This window comes from Colossoma macropomum, unplaced genomic scaffold, assembly GCF_904425465.1.
Source record: "Colossoma macropomum unplaced genomic scaffold, Colossoma_macropomum, whole genome shotgun sequence".
Classification (NCBI taxonomy): Eukaryota; Metazoa; Chordata; class Actinopteri; order Characiformes; family Serrasalmidae; genus Colossoma; species Colossoma macropomum.
The window spans coordinates 61,013,207-61,038,135 of record NW_023494792.1 but is presented as its reverse complement, the minus strand read 5'-3'; the positions used below and the strand labels follow the sequence as shown (position 1 = coordinate 61,038,135).

Here is a 24,929-nt window from a genome sequence, read left to right as displayed (position 1 = left end):
GTCGTTTAATGAACTCTCAGTATTTAATGCAATGTAAAATACAACATGGATTTCGGACTGCGGTACTTTAAGTGTACTTCATATGAGTGTTTGTGGTGAATAAAATGAATTTGCATTCATAGCCATGTGAAGCGTGTAGTGTGCCATGTCTTTTAATAATAAATAAAAAAGACAAAAATGATTTCGATGGTGGAAACATGTGGGACAACTTTATTCGACTATTTAACCTCTAACTGTGCTGAGTTTAGTTTAGAACAAGTGATGATGATGAGAGGTCACATCGGAATGTAAGACAGATATGAGAAAAGTCTACTAAAGCAGTGAGATTACTCCATGCTCATGTCTTATAATGAGCCAAAACTTGTCCCACAGCAGAAGCTGGTATGTACTGTAGTTCAGTGAGCATCGCTGGACTCTGGCCGACCAGCAGGAAGTCGATGGCGGCCTCTAATTCCCGTACTCGCCCGGCTGCTTCTTCTTACCCTCCGGCACGGCCCCTAGAGTGAAGGGCGCTTTAATGTTCAGCCTGTCCCTCTCCGCCTCCTCTTCTTCGTCATAGGGCTCGTGATCGTCCTCGTCCTCTGCGTCACTGTGGTGGGGGGTGGAGTGGAGGGAGGCTGAGGGAGAGGGTGGGACGGAGGGGGGTCGGGGGTAGCGGAATCCTTGATTCTGGAAAGATGTACACAGATTTTAGGTCATTCTGTCAGCCGAATTGCTTCATACAGTAATTTAAAACCTTTCACTCAGCAGGTAAATCAGGGACAGTTACTTAAGTACATTATCATATATATGGGTCATTCTACAGAAATGTCCATTTTTGTGTCCCTAGCATTTACAGATATATTACACTTAAAAAAAAGGGTAGGGTTAGAATTTATTTATATTTTAAAATGTTATTTTAACATTTACACCTTCTTGAGCCTCAATTTAGCAATATTGGTTTTTAAATCAATCATATAGAATTCCAAGCACCACAGAAGAGCTCGTCCTCACAGTCATGTGTGAAGGCTGAGGCCATATTTTCAGGTAAAAAACATGTTTTTCTGCAATTTTAACTGCAATAATCTATACATGACTATGAAATATATGATTTAATTGATATAAAGAAAACAAATGCCAAATAAACATTATAAAATATATAATGAAAGTTGTGGTCCCCAGGAGTCGTGTCACTGGTGTTACTGCGTAACAAAAATCTCTTATTTTGAAATAAAAGTCACACTGATGACATCACTTGACTTCCTTTTACCTGTTTTCTGAGGATCTATGAAGAAAAGCTCATGGTGCGTCAACTGTGTCTTTCAGTTATCAGAGATTTTCTCATTTAGCTCATGATTTCATATGAAGCTTTTAGCTGAAGTCACTGGTGTGACCGACTTTATTCTGAGGTAATTGTGAAAAAATAGAATATAAATGGATTAAACTCCATATTTTAGTGGATGTTCCATGATTGACAACATGTGGTTTGATGCTCTGTAGCAGTTATTTTGTAAAATGCATTGTTCATTAAAAATGTCTCTGGTGTTCCTTTATTATGTGTAACACCAATGAGGATCAGTAACACCAGTGACTCCTATGGAAAGATAGATAAGTGGACGTTTCTGTAGAATGACCCATGTATACTCTATAGATTGTAGTCCATCTGTTTCTCTGTTAGCCCCCTTTCTCCCTGTTCTTCAAAGCTCAGGACCCCCACAGGACCACCACAGAGCAGATATTATTTGAGAGGTAGTTTTGAAAAGATTTTGGCCTAAACCATTGTTTAAATACTATCCATAGTGGAGGGATACATGCAGGGTGTTGTGAGGCAAAATAGTCCCCAAAGAAAACTTATTTTTCCAGATTTTCCCATCATCAACATTCCATATCACTCAGAAGACTCCTGCAGGTTCACTGGTGGTTTTGGATAGTAAATAAAGTGTGTATATTTGTGTTGTAGTCATGGTGACCCCTGGTTCCTATCACCACCACTGTAAAGAAATCTGAACCATTTCACACCAAACCACCCTGAATGACATACAATTAGACTAGGGTGCACAAACTTTTGCATACAACTGTATATACTTAAAAAATCTAAATTGTTTACATGCTTTATTGTGCTGTTGTTTTATTTTTTTATTTTTTTATTTTTTGCTTTTTCATTTTAGTACAGAGACTCCATGGAGGCCTCGTTGTGAACGGGAGTCAGATTGATAGTTTCCTTCATAGTCAAATGTTACACGGCCAATTACAGTCAGACAGAACAGCTCAGCTTTGACAGTGAATCTGGGCTTCATGTCAGAGATAATAACTACTGTTCAAGTGACTCATAACACTTTGGATGCAAACTGTAAATGCAATGTTGAATAAAAGCACTCATTAAATACAGAGTTGTATCCCTAGTGCTGAATTAACTCAAACAGACTGGATCCACATCGGCAAAAAACACAGGGCTGCATGCTGTCACCATACCTGTTCAACCTGTACACAGAACATATAATGAGAAAATCAGTACTGGAGGAAGAAGATCGAGGATTCAGGATTGGTGGAAAACACTCATAGACGAAAATCTGGAAGACCTGAAGACCCTTATAAGGAAGGGTAAGGAACAGGGTGAAGAGATGGGGCTCAATGTGAAGAACACTGAAGTTATGACGACAGGAAAGACTGCTAACTGATGGACAGCTTTTGCCGACTCAGATCAATCATCTTCAAAGGCAACAGTTTGTCTCTACCATGATTAGAATTGTCCAGCCTGTGGTCTTCTCTGTCTTTATGGATGTCTAGTGTAGTGGGTAACACCTCTCCTTCTACACTGAAGACTGGGGTTCAATCCCCCACCCGGGTAAGCACCCCACACTATACCTAAGAGTCCTTGGGCAAGACTCCTAACACTACCTTCACCTACCTGTGTAAAAATGATGAAACTGTAAGTCGCTCTGGATAAGAGCGTCTGCCAAATGCCATAATGGATGTGAAATCTGGACAATAAACAAGAGGACAGGAACAACACTGAAGCCTTTGAACTTTGGTGTTGGCGAGGACTTTTGAGAGAACCCTGGACGGCAAAGAAAACAAATAGATCCTCAAACAAAGCAGGCCTCACATCTCACTGGAAGCCCAGAGAACCAAACTAAAGCTCTTATTTTGGAAATATTCCAAGAAGAACTAGCTTATTAAAAAAGACCATTATGTTTGGAAGAGCTGAAGGTAAAAGAGGACCACCAGCTGGGATGGAGACGATCAGACGAATCACGAAGCAGCCACTGAGAAGCCTGAAGATTTATACGGAAGACAGGACATTCTGGAGGGACACTGTCCATATGGGAACCAGGAGTCGGAAGCAACATGACAGCACTTACTGATAATAATAATACATACAGTATGAGCTAATTTTAAATTATAAACATTACATATGTTACGGCTTTGACACCGAAAAGAACTTTACAAACTGACTTTTCTGTCTCATGTTTTCATGAATGTCTGTAATTATTTACTTATAAAAACTAGTGAAAATAGTGAAAATCCCCCACCCCAAAACAACTGCAATGGAAGGTCAGGGTTGGTCAAAATACTTGAGATTGAATACATTTAGGGTTGACTGTCCTAAAGATATTCATGAATGTTTTCTATTACAATACATAAAAAGTAACATATTCAGAATCCATTTAGAATATATTTATAACACTGTGACATTTATAACACTGGCAAAGACAGAGGCCCTGTTTACACCTGGTCACTTCAAGTGTCTTGAGTATCAGGATTATATCTGGATACACACAATTATATCTGGAGACCACATAAAAATGCAAGTGCCAAAGCACCCAAGACGCATTTAAAACAAATACAGATCTGATCGCTCAAGCCTCTTCGGGAGGTGGACTGAGACACATTTAAGCCACATGTTATAGCAGCATAAACACATCCGTCTCTCCGAGATACATTTGACAAGCAAAACCCCTCCCAGTACAACCAAAACTCCTCCCAGCACAATCTAAACTCCCCCCAGCACAACCTAAACTCATCCCAGTACAACAAAACTCCTTCCAGCACAACCTAAACTCCTCCCAGTACAATCACAATCCCTCCCAGTACAACCAAAACCCCTCCTAGTACAACCAAAACTCTTCCCAGTACAAAACTCCTCCCAGTACAACCTAAACTCCTCCCAGCACAACCTAAACTCATCCCAGCACAACAAAACTCCTCCCAGCACAACCTAAACTCCTCCCAGTACAATCACAATCCCTCCCAGTACAACCAAAACCCCTCCTAGTACAACCAAAACTCTTCCCAGTACAAAACTCCTCCCAGCACTACCTAAACTCCTCCCAGTACAATCACAATCCCTCCCAGTACAACCAAAACCCCTCCTAGTACAACCAAAGCTCTTCCCAGTACAAAACTCCTCCCAGTACAACCACAACCCCTTCCAGTACAACTGAAACCCCTCCCAGTACAACCACAACTCCTCCCAGCACAACCTAAACTCCTTCCAGCACAATCTAAACTCCTCCCAGTACAATCACAATCCCTCCCAGTACAACCAAAACCCCTCCTAGTACAACCAAAACTCTTCCCAGTACAAAACTCCTCCCAGCACAACCTAGACTCCTCCCAGTACAATCACAATCCCTCCCAGTACAACCAAAACCCCTCCTAGTACAACCAAAACTCTTCCCAGTACAAAACTCCTCCCAGCACAACCTAGACTCCTCCCAGTACAATCACAATCCCTCCCAGTACAACCAAAACTCTTCCCAGTACAAAACTCATCCCAGTACAACCACAACCCCTTCCAGTACAACTGAAACCCCTCCCAGTACAACCTAAACTCCTCCCAGCACAACCTAAACTCCTCCCAGTACAACCACAACTCCTCCCAGCACAACCTAAACTCCTTCCAGTACAACAAAACTCCTCCCAGTACAAGCACAATCCCTCCCAGTACAACCAAAGCCCCTCCTAGTTCTCTCAATGAATAGCTCTCAATGAAGCCACGGTACAGGACAAACATCCACTGTAATCAATAAATAATCTAAAAAAATTCAATATTCAATATCACCAATTAGCGACCATTTCCGGAATATTCAATAAAACGGCATAAATAAATAAGGCGAGTCAGTCGGTGTTTGAAAATCTAATAAAGAGAGGATTCAATAGGTATTCAGTGCTGTCTGCACCACTTAGTGCTGAGAGACAGTGATGCACCGCAGCAGGGTTAAATGTCTGCAGTGGTGATGGGGGAAGATTAAAACCCTCCAAATCAGAACAATACTCAGAACAGAGACACCAGCGTGCAGCACAACTGCAATATAACATCTGTATGTAACCTGCTGCTTAACTAGCCATCCAACTATCCATACAGCCATAGACGCACACGTTACTAAATCCAGCCTTGTAAGGTTTTAATGATTATGATTAATTATACAAAATTACAAAAACAGATTGCTCAGCAGGCTCTCAGTAGAATCCACAACATATCAGTGATGTAGCAGCAGTGAATACGTTTAGTAGATTTTCAGGAGACTTTAATAACTATGTAATAAGATTAGTTTATAATCTGCTGAATTCAGACGTTTTTCACTTCATTTGGAGGGCAAATGTTCAGATCTGCAGATGCTGAACTGAGAGGAACTGAACATTAACAGGTTTAATACAGACCATCAACATCCTCAACCAGCTGATACAGACACACTGACACCATCCTGGACCTGGAGCTTCACTGGGTTAGGGATTGGTTAGGATTAGGATTAGGTTTTGAGTTGTGGTTAAGTTAAAGGTTAGAATTAGGGCCAGGGTGAGGGTTAGGATTAGGTTTTGGGTTGAGGTTAGGATTAGGGCCAGGGTGAGGGTTAGGGTTAGGTTTTGGGTTGAGGTTAGGATTAGGGCTAGAGTGAGGGTTAGGGTTAGGTTTTGGGTTGAGGTTAGGATTAGGGCTAGAGTGAGGGTTAGGGTTAGGTTTTGGGTTGAGGTTAGGATTAGGGCTAGAGTGAGGGTTAGGATTAGGTTTTGGGTTGAGGTTAGGATTAGGGCTAGAGTGAGGGTTAGGATTAGGTTTTGGGTTGAGGTTAGGATTAGGGCTAGAGTGAGGGTTAGGGTTAGGTTTTGGGTTGAGGTTAGGATTAGGGCCAGGGTGAGGGTTAGGATTAGGTTTTGGGTTGAGGTTAGGATTAGGGCTAGAGTGAGGGTTAGGATTAGGTTTTGGGTTGAGGTTAGGATTAGGGCCAGGGTGAGGCTTGGGGTTAGGTTTTGGGTTGAGGTTAGGATTAGGGCTAGAGTGAGGGTTAGGATTAGGTTTTGGGTTGAGGTTAGGATTAGGGCCAGGGTGAGGGTTAGGGTTAGGTTTTGGGTTGAGGTTAGGATTAGGGCTAGAGTGAGGGTTAGGATTAGGTTTTGGGTTGAGGTTAGGATTAGGTCCAGGGTGAGGGTTAGGATTAGGTTTAGGTTTAGGGTTGAGGTTAAGGTTAGGATTAGGTCCAGGGTGAGGGTTAGGTGTTTGGGTAAGGTTGGTAAGGTCAGGTTTTGCATAATGGAAGTAACATATTAACGAAACATCTACTTAATGTCAGTAATGTATCAACAGAACATCTACAGGATATTTACTTCAGTGTATTCAGAAGCTTCACTACTGATACTTCACTGATAATCTATCAAGAGTTTATTAATCATCTACCACTTAAAATAGTGTTACCAAAAAAAAGAAAATAAATCTACCTGTATATAAACAAAACATTACAAAGTCACAAAGATATACAATGTTTTACCTTATCAACTCCATTGATTTTTGTAAATATAAGCCATTCAAAATGTTCAGACTTATACAGGTGATGCAATCAGACTAGGCAAAAATTGTGTCAGCAAAAAATCCAACAGTATAACAACAACGTTCCTTAGCAAGCGATTGCAAATGAAGTGAAAAGGAAAATATAACGAGAGTAGTAAGACTGTACACTCCTGTGCAAAAACATGGACCAACCCCAAGATACTAATGGTTTTTATTAATAATTTTGGCCTGAGTCCAGATTTAAACCCTGTAGGGAATATCTGGTGTCACATTAAACACATTCTAAATGTCACTCATAGAAATGGTGCAAAATTGCTTGGAATAAAATATTTTCTGCACTGTAAAGTTGGCATTTTGGAGATATGAGGTTTTGCCTGGGGTAAGTTGTGTGCAGTGAATAATGTGATAGCACTGATGGCTGGTGAGGAGTGTGGGAGCGGTAGAAGTGCTCACCGGTGGAGGGGCCAGACTGTCCATTTTGAATCGTTCAGGAAAGGCTCTGCAGAGGGCCAGGTGTCTAGCGTGAATGTAGAACTGCAGGAGGAAGTGACAGATTAGAGTTTTTCTTCAGCCAATAAGCGAACACAACAGACAAGAAATACCCCAGGAGGTAACATAGTCAAAAGCATGCTGGCCAGTAGGTTTGCTTAGGAGACAAAAATTAGACTGGAAGCACATTTCCAGACAGAAAGCGTATTTTTTTAAAACTTTTATTTAACAAAACAGTTTGAGGCACCTAGTAAATTTCATTGAAGTTGTGTGAAGTGCACAAAATAGAATTAAAGAACTACAAACTAACTGCTTGGCAATAAGGCCACTGCTGTTTTAGGGGCACTGCATGGTGGATATTTAACAGTGGTGGACGAAGTACACAAACCATGTACCTGAGTTAAAGTAGAGACACCCAAGGTAAAATATTACTCCAGTAAAAGTAGAAGTTCCTCCTTTTAGACCTCCACTTGAGTAAAAGTACAAAAATATTTGCCTTTAAATGTACTTAAGTATCGAAAGTAAAAGTACTGAAAGATGAGTTATGACTCTGATGTCCTATTATCATTTTTGCAGCAAAACTCTTGTTTCATTAACTCGTTTTAGGTGAAAATACTCCAGTGTCTCTCTTGGTAAACCAGTCTTTTAATAGAATATCATTAATTAGTGACGCTGATCTATTAAAACTATCATAAGCACAAAACACAGAAGGCAAACAGTTTCCATCAGGTAGAACTGAGTGGCTCTGAAATCACTTTTTACAATCAAGCAAAGTTTCACTTTAAGATTTAATTGCAACTTAGATTAAATACAAATTTGTTTAAATTTAAACAAATTTAAATTTAATAAAAATTTGTTTTAAACTCAGATTCACAAATGAGTTTCCTTTACTAAACTGCATCTGTAGGTCTCTGTTCATAAACATAAACTAGCCCAAACTAATTTACTATAAAATGAAATAGTGTTTGTATAAATTCAGAAAAAAGACCCGTCAGTCACAACTGCATATGTGTACATATTTCTATATTGTGGTCTGTTTACACAAAGTTAGGTTAGTTCATCATTTATGTTGAATAGACTCTCCCAAAATTTTACGCTGCTGCACTGATGTTGAACCGTGTGCTGCACTGGGTCGGTATGACCAACAGGTCAAAACAAGCTCAAAACAAAGTGACCGCTGTGCCCTGATTGGTGTTCTTGCTTTGCGCTTCTCTCGTTTTGACATGTTATGTTTTTATACACACATAAACCAAAAGGAACGACAGATTTCTCATAATGTAGTGGAGTAAAAAGTGAGATATTAGACTTTGAAATGTGGTGGAGTGAAAGTAAAAAGTCACCAAAATGGAAAAACTTCAGTAAAGTACAGATACACAAGAAAACTACTTAAGTACAGAAACGAATTACATTTACTTCATTACTGTCCACCCCTGATATTTAACTCATTAAATATACACGGTATGTCCAAAAGTACCCAGACAGCCCTCCAATTAGTGAATTCAGCAACTTTAAGGTGCACACATTACTGATACAGGTGTTCAGCTTTTATAATCTCTATAAAAAAGCACTGACCAATAGCATGGGACACTGTAGAGGAGCTGCACATGAGCCTAAGGTCACCATGCCCAATGCCACAAAGCCCAGTTGAGCTGTGGAGCACATGAGCTGGAGCTCCAGCCAATACATTTGGGATGAGTTGGAGTGATCCAGAACTGACCATCCAACATCAGTACCTGACCTCACTAATGCTCAATCAGATCCTCACAGCAATGTTACATTAAAGCCTTCCCAGAAGAGTTGAGGCTGTTACTGCAGCAAAGGGGCACAAACTGCCTATTAATACCCTTCATTTCAGAAGAAACTCTGGGCAAGCAGGTGTCTACAAACTTTTGGACATGCAGTGTGTAATTAAATATGTTGCTAAGACTGAAAAGCAATATCACGGTGTACAGGTAGAGATGATATGTCGCCCAGCACTAGATCAGACCCATCTGTATCAGACTGAAAATGAAAAATCACAGGTTTCCTTTGAAAATCCCTTCAGTTTCTAAACACAGTAAGTCTGCAGTATCTGGATGTGGTTTCTCCTCACCCGGGCGAGGTATCTCCAGTCCAGCAGGTCTGACAGCCTTTCGGTGCGGTTCCGCTGGATAATGCGCTGGCGGCGGGACTGCTGACAGAAGGAGAACATGAACTGGGTCAGCTGATTACACGAATCTTCTGCTGAGCGGAACCGGCGGTCCACGATGTAGATCCCTGTGTAGAGAAATTACACTGACTTTACCGTTCCAAGAGACTAAGGACAACATCAGAGACACAAAGCCGAATCAGTCTCACATGTTACAACACAATTAACCCTTTAATGCCACAATTAACTCTTTTTTTATATACTAAGGCTTATTACTCAGTAACTACAGGGACTTCAGTGCAAACTGGCTGAACTATTCTTAGACTATAGAAGTATGTAATAAATCCTTGGACCTGCCAGTGGAACCTGGCCGTTTGAAGGGTTGATATATGAAGAACTTGATCTACCAAAGTCATATGTTTGTAGATTTTTGTATGTGATGAAACAAATATATGTTCTTAGTGATATGAACTGCATCTGAAACGATCGCACTGCATCAAACCATAAAGGCAGTATCTTTCTTTTATACAAGCATTGAAAACACGGAAGCAAACAGAAAGCTCCAGTTCCACAAGATGATCTGTTTTACTGCCCAATGTAGACACACATGTGTCGTAACGACTCTTAAGGCAGATTTTAATGAGTTAAGAAGTCCCAGGTAACAAGTTAAGGAATATACAGTACAGTGAAAAAGTATTTGCCCCTCCCCAACGTCTCCTATTTTTGCATACTTGTCAGACTTGAATGTTTCAGATCATCAAACTACTTTTAATATTAGACAAAGAAAACCCAAGTAAACCCAAAATGCCGTTTTTAAATGATGACCTCATTTAATGAAGGAAAAATGCTGTTCAGCTCCAGCTGGCCCCTATCTGAAAAAGTAATTGCCCCCTCAGCTAATAAAACAACCAGTTAACCAAATTCAATTGACTATTAGGTTCATTTTCACTATCCACACACAGTGATGATCACTGCCAGACCTGTTGAATCTAAACATCTCTTGAATAGAACCTGTCTGGCAATGGGAAGCAGCTAGAAGGTCTCAAAAAGCAGCACATGATGCCACGTTCTAAAGAGATTTAAATACAGATGCGTCATTAAAATCTACCAGTCTGGAAAGGGTTACAAAGACCTTGCTAAAGCTCTGGAACTCCAGCGAACCACAGTGAGAGCCGTTATCCACAAGTGGAGAAAACTTGGAACAGTGCTGAACCTTCCCAGGAGTGGTCAGCCTACCAAAATTTCACCAAGATCACATTGATGACTCATCCAGGAGACCACAAAAGAATGCAGTGGAACCTCTAAAAACTGCAGGCCTCACTTGCCTCAGTTAAGGTCAATGCACGTGGTTCCACAATAAGCAAGTCACTGGACAAAAATGGCATCCATGGGAGAGTTACAAGGCACAAACCACTGCTGACCAATAAGAACACAAAGGCTCATCTTGCATTTGCCAAAAAACATCTAGATGACCCCCAAGACTTTTGGGATAATATTCTGTGGACTGATGAGTCAAAGGTGGAACCTTTTAGAAGTCATGGCTCCCCTTACATATGTTGTAAAGCTAACACTGCATTCCACCTTAAGAACATCATACCAGCAGTGAAACATGGTGGTGGTAGTGTGATGGTCTGGGGCTGCTTTGCTTCTGCAAGACTTGGACTACTTGTCATAACTGATAGAGCCATGATTTCTGGTCTCTATCAGAAAATCCTGAAGTCCTGATGTCCACCTGTCAGTTTGTGACCTAAATCTCAAGCGCAGTTGGGTTATGTGGTAGGTCAATGATCCAAAGCACACAAGCAAGTCCAAGTCTGAATGGCTCAAAAGAAACAAAACTAAGGTTTTGGAGTGGCCAAGTCAAAGTCCTGACTTGAATCCCATTGAGATGCTGTGGCAAGACCTTAAACGGGCAGTTCATGCTCGGAAACCCTCCAATGTAGCCGAATTAAAACAAGTCTGCAAAGCAGAGTGGGTCAAAATTCCTCCACAGCGATTGAGTAGCGAGTAGCATAAATACTCTGAGCCCTGTTTATCCTGGTTAAAGTGAAAGGGGCACCTTGAAGCTCTGAATGAGACTCACTTACAGGTCTATGAGGTTTACCTGAATATTATGCCCACAATAATGTAATGTATATTGAATTTTTGGACAAGAACTAAATTGCTGAAAGTATTTTCTCTTAACATCCATATGGACCTCAAGATCTCCTAGAGCAACACCGTTGTCAGATACATAATGTGAGACACTCACCGTAGGCACAGGGGTCAGATATGTGCTCCTCCATGAAGCAGCCAAACCCAGAGAGGTTAGTTGTTACACTTGGAATACCCATCACGGTGCATTCACCTGCACACAGGCATTATAGGCACAGTCAAGACTGGATGTAATGGAATACAAGTTTTGGGAATACGTGTTCAGAATACAGAAATTAAGTATCTGTATTCAGTCCAAGTTACATTTTGTAAAGGCAGTATTCAGAACTACCTTTCAACATTTAAGGAGAATAATTTTAGAGTTCTTTCCTACTAAATTAAAAGATATACACCACCTTTAAAAAAGGCACCATCAATGCTTGTTTATCAACACACGGCATGCAGCGAACATACTTGTTAGACGAACTTTAGAGAGGACCTGAAAATAATGGCTTCTTTACAAACACAGAGGTTCCTACTAAAGCCTGAGTAGACTGATAAATCAATGTAATGAGCCAGTTATTTATCTCAGCATTACTAAACTCTTTGGAGGGACTAATAAACAAACTAATAATCTCCTCAGAAGTAAACATGTTTGCGAGTTTTAAGTTTAGCATCTGTTTTAGGCTGGACTGCTCAGGGGATTGTGGGACTGAAGCAGGCGAAAAAAAAAATTGTATAACCTTTTAGCAAATTTTTCATGAAATTAATTAACAGACAAATTACACGATACATATAAATATATATAATTTAGTGTCTGAATAATTTTTTCCACTATCAGAGTTGTTTTTAATATACCTTTGTACATGCTTATGAATACACAGTTTTTGCTCATATTTAGTCAAAGCTCAAAAGACACACATATATATATATATATGTATATATATATATATGTGTGTGTGTGTGTGTGTGTGCGCGCGTGTTTGTGTGTATATGTTATATGTATATATTTCATGTAATTCTTCTGTTAATATATTTCATGAAAAATATGCTTAAAGGTTATTTAGTCAAAACTGAAAAGACACATATTAATTTTAAAGTGGATATAAACACTGGAACTGTATTAAATAACTAATAAGTCAATTTCTCTCACTTTCTATTTCCATGTGTTTCCACCAGGCTATTAAGGAAATTTAAGGAGCAAAATATTTTTAAAAGCCTCCTTGTTCATCGGGACTCCCTGAAAGGCCATTCATGGTATGTTATTGCTCAGTTAAGTCACTAATTATTTTTGGCCTTTTTAAAAATCTCAGATTACTCGATTAATATTGAAAATAACTGGTAGGTTACTTGATTACTAACATAATCGATAGTAACAGCTCATGTAGATGTGAGATATGACTGTGTGTAACCTGGTGTGTAGCCCCAGGGTTCATAATAGGAGGGAAAAACTCCTAAATGGCAACCGCGGATGAACTCCTCATAGTCCATGGGCAGCAGCGGGCTGGTGGAGGAGAGGAATTCTGGATGGAATACGATCTGGCAAGCAGAAGAATGAGAACCGAGTAATTATCATAAACACTGTGAAGCTACTCAGCCTGGCACACACTCAGTCGATACAGGATTGATTCGACAGTATTCTGAGTCATTTCAGAGTAAATCAAATACAAATAAGAAACTGCAGCTGTAAAATGATTGGCTGTTTTAAGTGCAAGCTGTAAGGCATAAACGTGGCTCTGCACTCGTTAGCATTTCTGATGTACCTTGACTCTGTCATTGCGGCTGTTGAAGAGACCGATGCGGCGGACGTTGCTCAGGATTGGATCAGTTGAGTCGTCCAGCATGTTGTGAGTGGTCACTGGAGGGAGAGTGTGTCTCTGCATTGACGTAAAGGACAGTGCATGAAAGAAGAACATGTTGAAGGAAAAATTGACAATCAATGTGAGCACTGATCCATGAATCATCATTCCATCAGACATGAAGAGTGGGATTACACATCCGTTAACCTGTTTAGAACGCACTCAAGCAGCACATACAGACATGAGGTAATGGTACAGTGTTGTTTATGGCTGACCCAAAATAGTCCTCTAAAACCTGATGACCGCCAAGGACATGTTTATTAGCAAAAAATCCAGTAGTATCCAACTGCAGTATGTATATATAGTATGTAGTAATGCTGCTTTTAAGTGTGAGGCGATGATTTTGTACAAGGAGGAACTCGATAAACTTATCATGCGCCTAACCTAGGTGGGTTTTGTGACCGATGAATACTGAGGTTGTGAAATGAGTGTTTATTAGCTTTCTGGTATCAGTTTTGGCCTATTTTACTGGTGTTTTGAACCCATACACTCTTAAAACAGATGGATGAAGGTTCTTCAAGGGTTCTTTGGTGTAGGAAAGCTCTACGTATAACCATTTCATGCTTAAATAGTTCTTGGTGAAATGGTTCTTCAGACTGATGTCTGAGGGTTTCTTAAACATTATGCAGGAACAGCAGAGCCAGTGTTCTGACGAAGTGTGCTACCTTGTCAAAATGTCCTACTGTACGGTATATTTTTATATGAGCCAAATGGAAAACCAAATTTTCCTTGCTTTTTTAAAATAAAAGAAACATTTTTAAAGTTTCAAAACATGCCGTTCACTCCCCACTCCATATATGCAAACTAAACTGCACAGCCTGTTCTGCATTAGTTGCTTCTGTGATGTCACAAAACTCATTTATCCACCTATTCAGCCTACAGCAGTGTACCAAACCACCCCCCCCCCCCACCATTCACACTTAAGCTTTAAGGAATATTTCAGCACTGACTGCATTTTGAATGAGGCAAAATACAGGGCAGCCAATCAGAACAGAGGTCATTTACATAAACTAAATGGACAAAAGTATTGAGACGCATCTCTTAATGATTGAATTCAGGTGTTTCATTCAGTCCCTTTGCCACAGGTGGATACAATCAAGCACCTAGCCATGCAGCCTGCCTTTACACACATTAGTGAAAGAACAGGTCATTCAGGAAATTTCTTCCCTCCTAGATTTTCCATGATGCACTGTAAGTGGTATTATTGAAAAGTGGAGGTGTTTAGGAACCAAAGCAACTCAGACATGAAGTGTCAGACCACGTAAAGTTACAGAGCGGGTCGCCGAGTGTTGAGGAGCTTAGAGCATAAAGGTCTCCAACGCTCTGCTGATGAATAACTGCAGAGTTCAAACCTCCTCTGGCATCAACATCAGCATAAAAACTGTGTGCTGGGAGCTTCATGGCAGGGTCTCCATGGCTGAGCAGCTGCATGCAAGCCTTACATCACCAAGTACAATGACAAGCGTCGGATGGAGTGGAGTAAAGCGCCGCCACTGGACTCTGGAGCAGTGGAAACGTATTCTGTGAAGTGACCAATCAACTTCTCTATCTGTCAGTCTGATGGACGAGTCTGGGTTCGGCGAATGCCAGGAGAACGTTACCTGCCTAACTGCACTGTGCCAGCTGTAGAGTTTGGTGGAGGAGGGATGATGATATGGGGTTGTTTTTCAGGGGTTGGTCTAGAACCCTTAGTTCCAGTGAAGGGAAATCTTAATGCTTCAGCAGAACAAGACATTTTGGACCATTGTATGATTCCAGCTTTGTGTGAACAGTTTGGGGAAGAACCTTTTCTGTTCCAGTATGACTGAGCCCCAGTGCAGAAAGCAGCTCCATAAAGGCCTGATTGGGTGAGTTTGGTGTGGAAGAACTTGACTGGCCCTCACAGAGCCCTGACCTCAACCCCATCCAACAACTTTGGGATGAACTATAACGGAGACTGTGAGCCAGACCCTCTCGTCCAACATCAGTGTCTGACCTCACAAATGCTCTTCTGGATGAACGTGCAATTCCCACAGACTCTCTCCAACATCTAGTAGAAAACGCCCCAGAAGAGTGGAAGCTGTTAGAGCTTCAAAGGGGGACCAACTCCATATTAATGCCTGTGGATGTAGAATGGGACGTCATTAAAGCGTCTGTAGATGTCCCAATACTTTAGTCCATATAGAGTATATCAGTCTTAAAGCTGTAACAAATACTGCCTGTTCAGTTCTGAGGTACAAAGATAGGCTGGGAAATGGTCATTAACAACTTAATTATGACCATATGATCATAGAAAAAGTTCTACAAGAGTTCTTTAGCAAAGAGAATGGTTCTGTTTAAAACCATGAGTTCTATATAGAACCATTTCATGCTTAAATGTTTCTTTGCATGGTGAAATGGCCCTTCAGATCGATGGAGAATGTGTTGTGGTTCTATATACCACCAAAAAGGGTTCTTCTATTGTTACAAGCTTAACATCGTAACAATAGCAAGACCCCTTTTGACTCACTTAACTCCACTGACTCATAATGCACTTATATTAGAAGCCAGTGGGCAAGCGGTAAATATACATAACTTCCCACTGGCTTCAATTATCATTAGTCATTGGGTTTTCTATTAACCCTTACATGGCCAGGGCCTGGCACCCAAAGCTTTATTACACACCTCTGTAACCTAAGAATAGCTCAGCCAGTTGGCATTGATGTCTCTGTAGTTACTGAATAATAAGCCTTAGTATTTAGTAAGCCCGAGATTTTAAGGGGTTAATTTACTAAGTACAGGAAAACGTGTTACTGTCTGTGCTAATACGCCCTTTTCACAAGAAATGCAAGTGTAAACACTGGGTAAAACAAGTTCTGCTGTTGCCCTAGAGCCAGTCATTAGCCTCAGAAACACAGGCGTTTGTATCACTTCAGCTCACCACAGAAAGGTGAGTGACTTTATCTGTGTGTGTCCAAATTAAATAAACAATATAAATGCTTCGTGGAAAAATTCCTTCACGGCTATCAGAGCACAATAGCGTAAATTAATAGACAAGTAAAAATAACTATAACCAAAATGTTAGATTAGCCATGTTAGTTGGAGCTGAACTGCTCGATAACAATAGACTAGTTGGCAAAAAGCTAAAAGCACACACACCAGCAGGAGGCGTGCCGGGTTGTCACGGTCCGTAGCGCCGCTGTAGACGTTTTACACAACAACCAAACAAACATTTACTCCCTGCTCTCAAATGCCGACAGCTTTTGAGGGAGAAAATGAAAACTGTTCCTCTGAAAGCGGCTGGAGCAGCAACTTTAAAGCACAAACTGCATGTTACCGTTAATCAGCAGCGCTGAAATGCTGACACAGAAGTTCTTTTCCTCCACATGACAAAGTTTATTCCTCTATTATTTGCACAAACTCATATTTCCTCTGCTCGTCGTCAGCTGACAAACCACTGAAACTAAGATAAGGTTGTTTTTGCTTCAAGCTCAAACATTTGAGTGAGCTGTACACACAGACACAGCAGTGCTGCTGGAGTTTTTAAACACCTCAGTGTCACTGCTGGACTGAGAATAGTCCACCAACCAAAAATATCCAGACAACAGCGTCCTGTGGGCAGCGTCCTGTGACCACTGATGAAGGACTAGAGGATGACCAACACAAACTGTGCAGCAGCAGATGAGCTATCGTCTCTGACTTTACATCTACAAGGTGGACCAACAAGGTAGGAGTGTCTAATAGAGTGGACAGTGAGTGGACACAGTGTTTAAAAACTCCAGCAGCACTGCTGTGTCTGATCCACTCGTACCAGCAGAACACACACTAACACACCACCACCACGTCAGTGTTACTGCAGTGCTGAGAATGATCCATCACCCAAATAGTACCTGCTCTGTGAGGGTCCATGGGGGTCCTGACCACTGAAGAACAGGGTAAAAGGGGGCTAACAAAGTATCAGAGAAACAGATGGACTACAGTCTGTAACTGTAGAACTACAAAGTGCACCTATATAGTAAGTGGAGCTGATAAAATGGACAATGAGCGTAGAAACAAGGAGGTGGTCATAACGTTATGCCTGATTTATATATTATATAGTTTATGTCTGCATAATCAAATCATGCCTTTGAGTTTGCTTTGTCATAATTGTTTACAGTGGTGGTGATAGGAACCAGACGTCTGTTTAATCAGTTTAATGCCTCTAAAAGCTCCCTTGCAGAAAGTTGTACATGAGACTTTTATGAATATGCTGCATGATGCCCGAGACACTGTTATACGATAGTTCTGAGATAAGATTTTGGCATAAAACATATATTTTTAAATACATGCAATGCAGAGAGATTCATGCAAAGCACTGTAATGCAGATCCATCCATCCATCATCTAAACCGCTTATCCTTCTGGGTTGCGGTGGGGTGCTGGAGCCTATCTCAGCTGTCATTGGGTGGAACTGCAATGCAGATCCCAAAGAAAATGTATGTTTTTTATATTTTCATATAATCAAATCGACAAGTTAAAGCCAAAGGGTACTGGCTACCATAGCTTCATTTGCATAATGCCAGCTTAACTGGCTCCTATAGGCTTTCATTCATAATTAGCAATGTTAGCATATTTGGGGTGATGTATTAGCACAGGCTACGGCCGAGCAGAGTTTAGCCAGGACAAATGTGACTGCTGGCCTGGTTTGGCTCATTTATTAGCCTTCTGCTTACAAGTACTCCGCTACTTACACAAGCACCAGCAATAAACCTCAGTCCTTAACACCCAAAAATATTGATGTATAAATAAATCTAAATGGAGTGCTGGTATATTGGCCCTTTGCTTGCAGCGCTGCTATTAAGTAGAGGTGATATATATCAAAGTAACACATTCAATCTATTGACTCGTATTCAAGAGCGCACTGAGTTAAATTAGTCACGGTCCAGGGGGGAGGAAGCTGCGTGGGGATGGCTCGGGGGATTCCGTCACTGATTCTGAAAGGTGGTGCAAATCATCCCTCACTATGCCCTGAAGCTGACCTCTGGCAGCAGCTCATTCATAAAAAAGGGAAGCAAGAATGAATGAATGAATGAATGAATGAACAGGGGAAAAAAACATGAGCTTCAATTTACAAACTCCACACTCTCCATCTCTGGGTACTGAGTCATCGCCAGTCCTCACTTCGCAGGCTCTGTACTGCTAACCAGTGGTACATTATAAAACAAGCTCTGGCTTTAAAGGGGAATTACAGCAATTTTTCAAAATTTCTGCATAACTAAATGGTTAACATATAAACAGAGTCAATCAGAGTGGTTTGGTGTGAAATGGTTCAGATTTCTTTACAGTGGTGGTGATAGGAACCAGGGGTCGCCATGACTACAACACAGATATAGACATTTTATTTACTATCCAAAACCACCAGTGAATCTTCTGAGTTTTATATGTAATACTGAGAATGGAAATATAGGGGTACATAATAATATCACACAAAATAATAACTTTTTTGGGTACTACTTTTCCTTAGAACACCATGAATGTGCTTTAAAAATATGTTTTAGGCCCAAACTTCATCCCAGAACTGTCATAAAACAATATCTTAGACATCAGGCAGTGAATTCATAACTATTTCATGTAACAACTGTCTGTGAGGGAGCTTTTAGAGGTGGATGTCTGGTTCCTATCACCTCCACTGTTAACAGTTCTATCTTGGTAGGTTTCTCTAGAATGGAGCATTTCACATCTTAACCATTAACCAATAAATTACCATTTTATTAGGTAGAAATTCTAAAAAAATTGGTGGAATTCACCTTTAATCTTCCAAAGACTACTGAACAGCCAAGGTCGTTAAATGAGCATATGCAGGATTTCTTAAAATGAGATTTGCTACATGGCCAAAAGTATGTGGACACCTGATCATCACATCTGTATGTGCTTCTTGAACATTTCATTTCAAACTCATTCACATTAATATAGAGCTGGTCCCCCCCTGTAAACTGTTCCCCGTAAATAAAAAAGGTTCCAATCTGAAAAGGTTTTGTGTGCATTTTCCCTATAAATGTCACTGGATCATCCAAATTATGAGGTCGTTAAGGAGGCGAAATATGAACATTGATACATCCATGTTAACTGCAAGCTAAGATTCCTGTGCATTGAAACAACATTACATGAAAGTGAGTCTACTATTAAACCTCAACACTATAATATATAATTAGAAGGCGGCATGGTGGCGCAGTGGGTAGCGCTGTCGCCTCACAGCAAGAATGGCCTGTATGATTCCCGCCCGGGTGACCAGGGTCATTTCTGTGTGGAGTTTGCATGTTCTCCCTGTGTCTGCGTGGGTTTCCTCCCACAGTCCAAAAAACATGCAGTCAGGCCGATTGGACATGCTACAATTGCCCCTAGGTGTGAATGTGTATGTCTGTCTGTCTGCCCTGGGATGGACTGGCGACCTGTCCAGGGTGTATCCTGCCTTCCGCCCAATGACAGCTGGGATAGGCTCCAGCACCCCACCGCGACCCAGAAGGATAAGCGGTTTAGATGATGGATGGACTATAATATAATAAATCCAGTTATTCCAAATGTACCCTACTGCCACCAAAGCAACTTAATTACCACGCTCAACAAAGTTTAACAAAGGTTTTTTGTTTGTGGGGGTATTTTGATGAGGTCGCTGGTCTTATGATGTCAATTCAGGGCACAGCAGTGTTAGCTTGTACGCAGCAATATTCATATTTCAACTACTTTATGACCTCGTAATTCAAAAGATCTAGTGACAATTAGAGGAAACACCTACATACAAAATGCTGAACAAACTTACACCCTTAAAAGTAAAAAAAAAAAATGAGAAAGAGTGATGGAGTGATACCATAGAACAACCACCTTTGGTTCTCCAGTAAAGGGTTCTTTCAAGAACCGTTTTTGTAAATGAGATGGGCAAGTGTAAAGAACCTTTTAAAAGCTTAAAGAACCTCCACATGATGTACAGGTTCTGGATCAACCTAAGACAAGGATGTAAAAAAAGGTTATGTTTTTAAAATCAACTTGTGAAAGAAAGACTTCTTTGACCAAACAACGGTTCTATGACTTGTAACAATAGCGGAACTGCTCTATGATCAAGTTTCAAAAAGGTTCTTTAAAGACCCATACGCAAAAAAAATATATATATATATTTCAAGTTCAAGTATTCTCATAAACATAAATATTAAGATCGAAACTATTACATATTTTTAATCTACATATGTGCATATATTTTCAATATATTGGCATATATGTACATATATTGGCATATATTTAAATATTCAAAACTGACACGAATATATTTGGCACATATATTTTAAAACCACATATATTGTACATATTGTTGCTGTTAGAACAAAACCTTGTATCTGATCTGACAGTGATGATATATTTATGTATATAGCTTATTTTTGATTAACATCATAAATATATAAAATAGATAAAATAGATATAATAAAATAGAATTAAACTGATGAATTAAGGTTGGTATTAATGACCTTGTATCACCCCTGTATGTTAATTCCCGAGGTTTCTCCCAGTTGTTTTTAACTGCAGGAATATTTTTAATATGAGGAATTATAAACAATAAGTTCTCCATTACTGAGAAGAACCATTTAGGCACTCAAATGACTCTTTGAGTCTTGTTATGGTTCTAACAGTGTAGCCAGAGCGTGATTTAGGCTCGCTGTGCAGGGTTAATCGTTTCATTGAGATAAATGAAGTTAGTGTATGAAGAGTCAGTCTGACCTGCGTGGCGTAAATGGCCCTCTTCATTATTGTGAAGTCGTCTCTGTCTAGGATCTTGTTCATGTCTGGGATCTCGCCCCTGCGAACACAGTAGCTCTGTGAGACACAAACTCACAACCTTTCAGTGACCTTACTGAGCCCCAGGATCTGGCAGGGACTGACCCATTGACATCACACTATGCCACCATGAATGTCCTAACTAGCAATCCTGAGAGTAAGTGCAGATCCCTCCCATCATCACCTCCATTAACACATGTCTGAACCCTCAACACTCTAACGACCAAACAGAGGTCATACAGCCACACCAGCAGACACCAACACCCGTTTCATCTCTCACGTCCACTGTTCATTCACGGACAGCGCTGTCACATCATATCTGTCCGAGATGAAGCTTCTTAGGAAGGAATCTGATACCTCAGCAAGGCCTCGTACAGCCGTTTGCCAAACTTCTCCTTCACAGACTGGGCCGTGTCCCTGCATGAAAGAGAATAAACACGTCTGAGACACTTCCGAACGGAGCCGTATCGCAACCAGCTTGCTGTTTTTGCATCAGCATCAACAACAGCATTAATGGTCCTACACAAAGGGTCAGCCTTCCACAAAACACACTGGCTGTACAACACAAAGGATCTTTAATGGAGAAGTGCATTTCAATCCAAGGCCTAGAAAAGCAGCCGCAGAGGCACGTGGCAGGCGCCGGGCTGAGGAACATGGGGCGATCCTGCTGCGGAAATCATTTTCACGTGTGATGACGCACCACAGCTGCTTGCGCACTGCCTGCCCTTTCAGAGACTCCACGTTGAAGTTGTTAGTCTTGGCCGGCATGATGAAGAACACCACCACCGTCACGTCACTCTTGTGCACCTGACAGACAGCAGCACATACAGAAATCAGATACATGTTAATATACTACAAATAAAACATACAGTAGTATGGCAAAATTATATATTTTCTGCAAATGTTAATCTTAAATCTCTAAGTGAGCCTAGTGACCATCAGCGTGTTATTTCAGCAGAGAATAATGTGTTTGTGAATAGACTGTGTCAGATATTGAAAAAAACGTTCCGGTTGTGGGCGGGAGCTGGACAAATGATTCTGGTTTTCTGCGGGACGGAATCTTGCAGGAGTGAGCCTGAAAAAAACAGTCCCGCACAGACCTCTACCTCGGTCCGTCTTAAATGAGCACGAGCCCAGAGAAGGCGGCGGCGTTTCTGGATCCTGTTTATATATGGTTTCTTCTTTGCGTTTTAGAGTTTTAACATGCATTTGTGGATGCAGCGACGAAATGTTTTCACAGATAGTGGTTTTCAGAAGTGTTTCTGAGCCCCTGCAGTGATTTCCTCTACAGAATCATGTCTGTTTTTTAATGCAGTGCCAGATCAGAGCAAGATCAGGGCCAGCCGGTACTGTTTTTCGGCCTTGTCCCTTAATGATATTATTTACCATAAATGGAAAAATCCCCAAGCTCTGTGCTATTTTACGTTGAGAAACATTATTCTTGTATGTTTGTATGTATCTTTACTTCTGAAAGACTCCGCCTCTCTGAGATGCTCTTTTATACCCAATCATGTTACTGGCCTGTTCCCAATTGACCTAATTAGTTGTGAGGTTTTCGCCAGGAGTTTTTTTAGCATTACACATCTTTGTCAGTCTTTTGTTGTCCTTGTCCCAACTTTTTGAAATGTGTTGTTGGCATCAAATTCAAAATTGGCATATATGTTTCAAAAAACAATACAATTTCTCAGTTTCAACATTTGATATGTTGTCTTTGTACTATATAGGTTATTAAATGATTTGCACATCATTGCATTCTATTCTTATTTACATTGTATGCAGCATTCCAACTTTTTTGGGAAATGGGATCGTATGACTGCCCTGCGATGGACTGGCGACCTGTCCAGGGTGTATCCTGCCTTGCGCCCAATGACAGCTGGGATAGGCTCCAGCACCCCACCGCGACCCAGAAGGATAAGCGGTTTAGATGATGGATGGATGGATGGGATCATATGAAACCCTTAAAAGCTCAGGCTTATTACATACTAAGGCTTATTATTCAGTAACTACAGGGACTTCAATGCAAACTAGCTGATCTATTCTTAGGTTATAGAAATGTATAATAAAACTTTGGGCCCTCTGCTGGGCCCTGGCCTTTTAAGCTTGTATATTGTATGTAGGGTGTAGGTTCTGGGACAGAAGAACAGTACCCTAAGCAGATAATTTAATCTGGACAACGACTCCAGGAAGATGTCCGCCCCCTTGTTGGAGAACTCATACCGGCCTGCGATAAAGAAGAAAAGGGTTTTCTCCAGGTTGAAGTCCAGGTGGCTGCCAGTGAGAAGAGACACAACATCAAAAACAGGATTGCGGTGCTGCGACAGTGATGTATGTTATTCTTTTAGCTGAAGGATATGCCTTGGCCTAATCTTACAGTGTCTAAATTAGGAGAATTCCTTACCCGTAGAAGTGTCCCCTCACAAACTCCTGGATCTTGAGTTTGTTCATGGAGTGCAGGTTCTGGAACTCATGCATAGCTGAAAACTTTTTTACATTCAGGCCATTTGGTGTAACCACATCTGCAAAGAGAGCAGCAGAGCTTGGGAGCACATCCAGGTTTCACAGTCCTTTGTAAGAATAGCACTCAGGTGAGCATAGGAGCTGGGCAAATTAGCTTTAAATAAATAAGAATAAAAGGTGAAATTAAGGATATCAAGGATAGCATTGATACTGAAACCTTTTACTGGCCCTGATATTGATCTTTACAAACTATGAAGCATTAAACTTTGCTGCTCTCAATTGAGGATCTAGTACCGTGCTCAAACTGCTTAAACAGTAACTATGAATAAAAAAGAGAAATATCACTCACAGTTCAAATTAGACTTTTTAACCCTTGTGTGGTGTTCAGGTCTGTGGGACCTATTTTCAATGTTTACCAAAAGAAAAAATGAAGTGATTTATTATTATTTCAACCTCAGATTTCTTCCTTTGCTCATTTTCTGTGAAGAACATATAAAATAACCCATTTTCAGTGTCTTCACTCTGTTCACCCCCCACACATCTATATTACACATGTGGTGTTGGGCTGAACCCGCAGGAGTAAAAGTGTGGAGGTGCTGTGTCCTTCACTCTGTTCTCCTCCTACATGGCCTGCTGTTAATGTGTGTGTTTATATATGTGTGTGTGTGAGGGTGGACAACATGGACTGCTGGGCTGCTGACTGGCTACAGTTGCTAAAGGAGAACCCGACGCTGACCACCTGTGATATTTTAAACATCTGGTATTTTTACATGAATTGTTATGGCTGTATTGAATTAATTAAATAATAATGTGGTGGGTCACCAGACCACTGAGTAACAAACACATCAACACCTCACAAGGGTTAAAGTACAGAACTTGGAATTCTAATATAAGACTTTTTATTTTTACTTTTTTAATCATTTTAAATTATATAGTCTTTCCTGTAATATCTTGCATTTTATATTTTATATTAGCCTATATTTTTGTTCTGTTCCACATTTAATCTTATTTTGTTTACCGTTAGGATTGCTGCCCAATTTCATTGTACCCTGTGCAATGACAATAAAGAATCTTGAATCTTGAATCTATATTCTGTGACATTTCAGGCTAGATTTGTCACAGAATCAGTTTGGATATTAATATCTGATCCAGCATTTTCAGCTCATATTGCTCCAATATAGATACTGGATCACTGTAAGAAATGATATCTTGGCAAGTGAAATCATCTTAAATCTAGTCAGTATATGTTATATTTCTCTTTCTGAGACTGTTGTAAGAATATTATAAGATCATTTAACTTATTTCTACACATTTTTACTTGTTTTAAGTCACTTTATCCA

General features: G+C 40.5%; 1 protein-coding gene across 1 annotated transcript in view; it reads right to left on the bottom strand.

The window, feature by feature from the left end:
* Positions 1-181: 181 nt before the first annotated feature.
* Positions 182-24,929, bottom strand: part of gys2 (glycogen synthase 2) — a 36,910-nt gene continuing 12,162 nt past the window's right edge. Inside the window, exons 6-16 of the mRNA XM_036577725.1 lie at positions 23,531-23,648; positions 23,280-23,400; positions 21,833-21,939; positions 21,490-21,549; positions 21,076-21,154; positions 13,280-13,393; positions 12,929-13,055; positions 11,635-11,730; positions 9,348-9,511; positions 7,220-7,300; positions 182-669 (exon numbers count right to left, since the gene is read on the bottom strand). Of these exons, the coding sequence (XP_036433618.1) occupies positions 448-669; positions 7,220-7,300; positions 9,348-9,511; positions 11,635-11,730; positions 12,929-13,055; positions 13,280-13,393; positions 21,076-21,154; positions 21,490-21,549; positions 21,833-21,939; positions 23,280-23,400; positions 23,531-23,648 (1,289 nt within the window). The 3' untranslated portion in view covers positions 182-447. The remainder of the gene's footprint in view (positions 670-7,219; positions 7,301-9,347; positions 9,512-11,634; positions 11,731-12,928; positions 13,056-13,279; positions 13,394-21,075; positions 21,155-21,489; positions 21,550-21,832; positions 21,940-23,279; positions 23,401-23,530; positions 23,649-24,929) is intronic.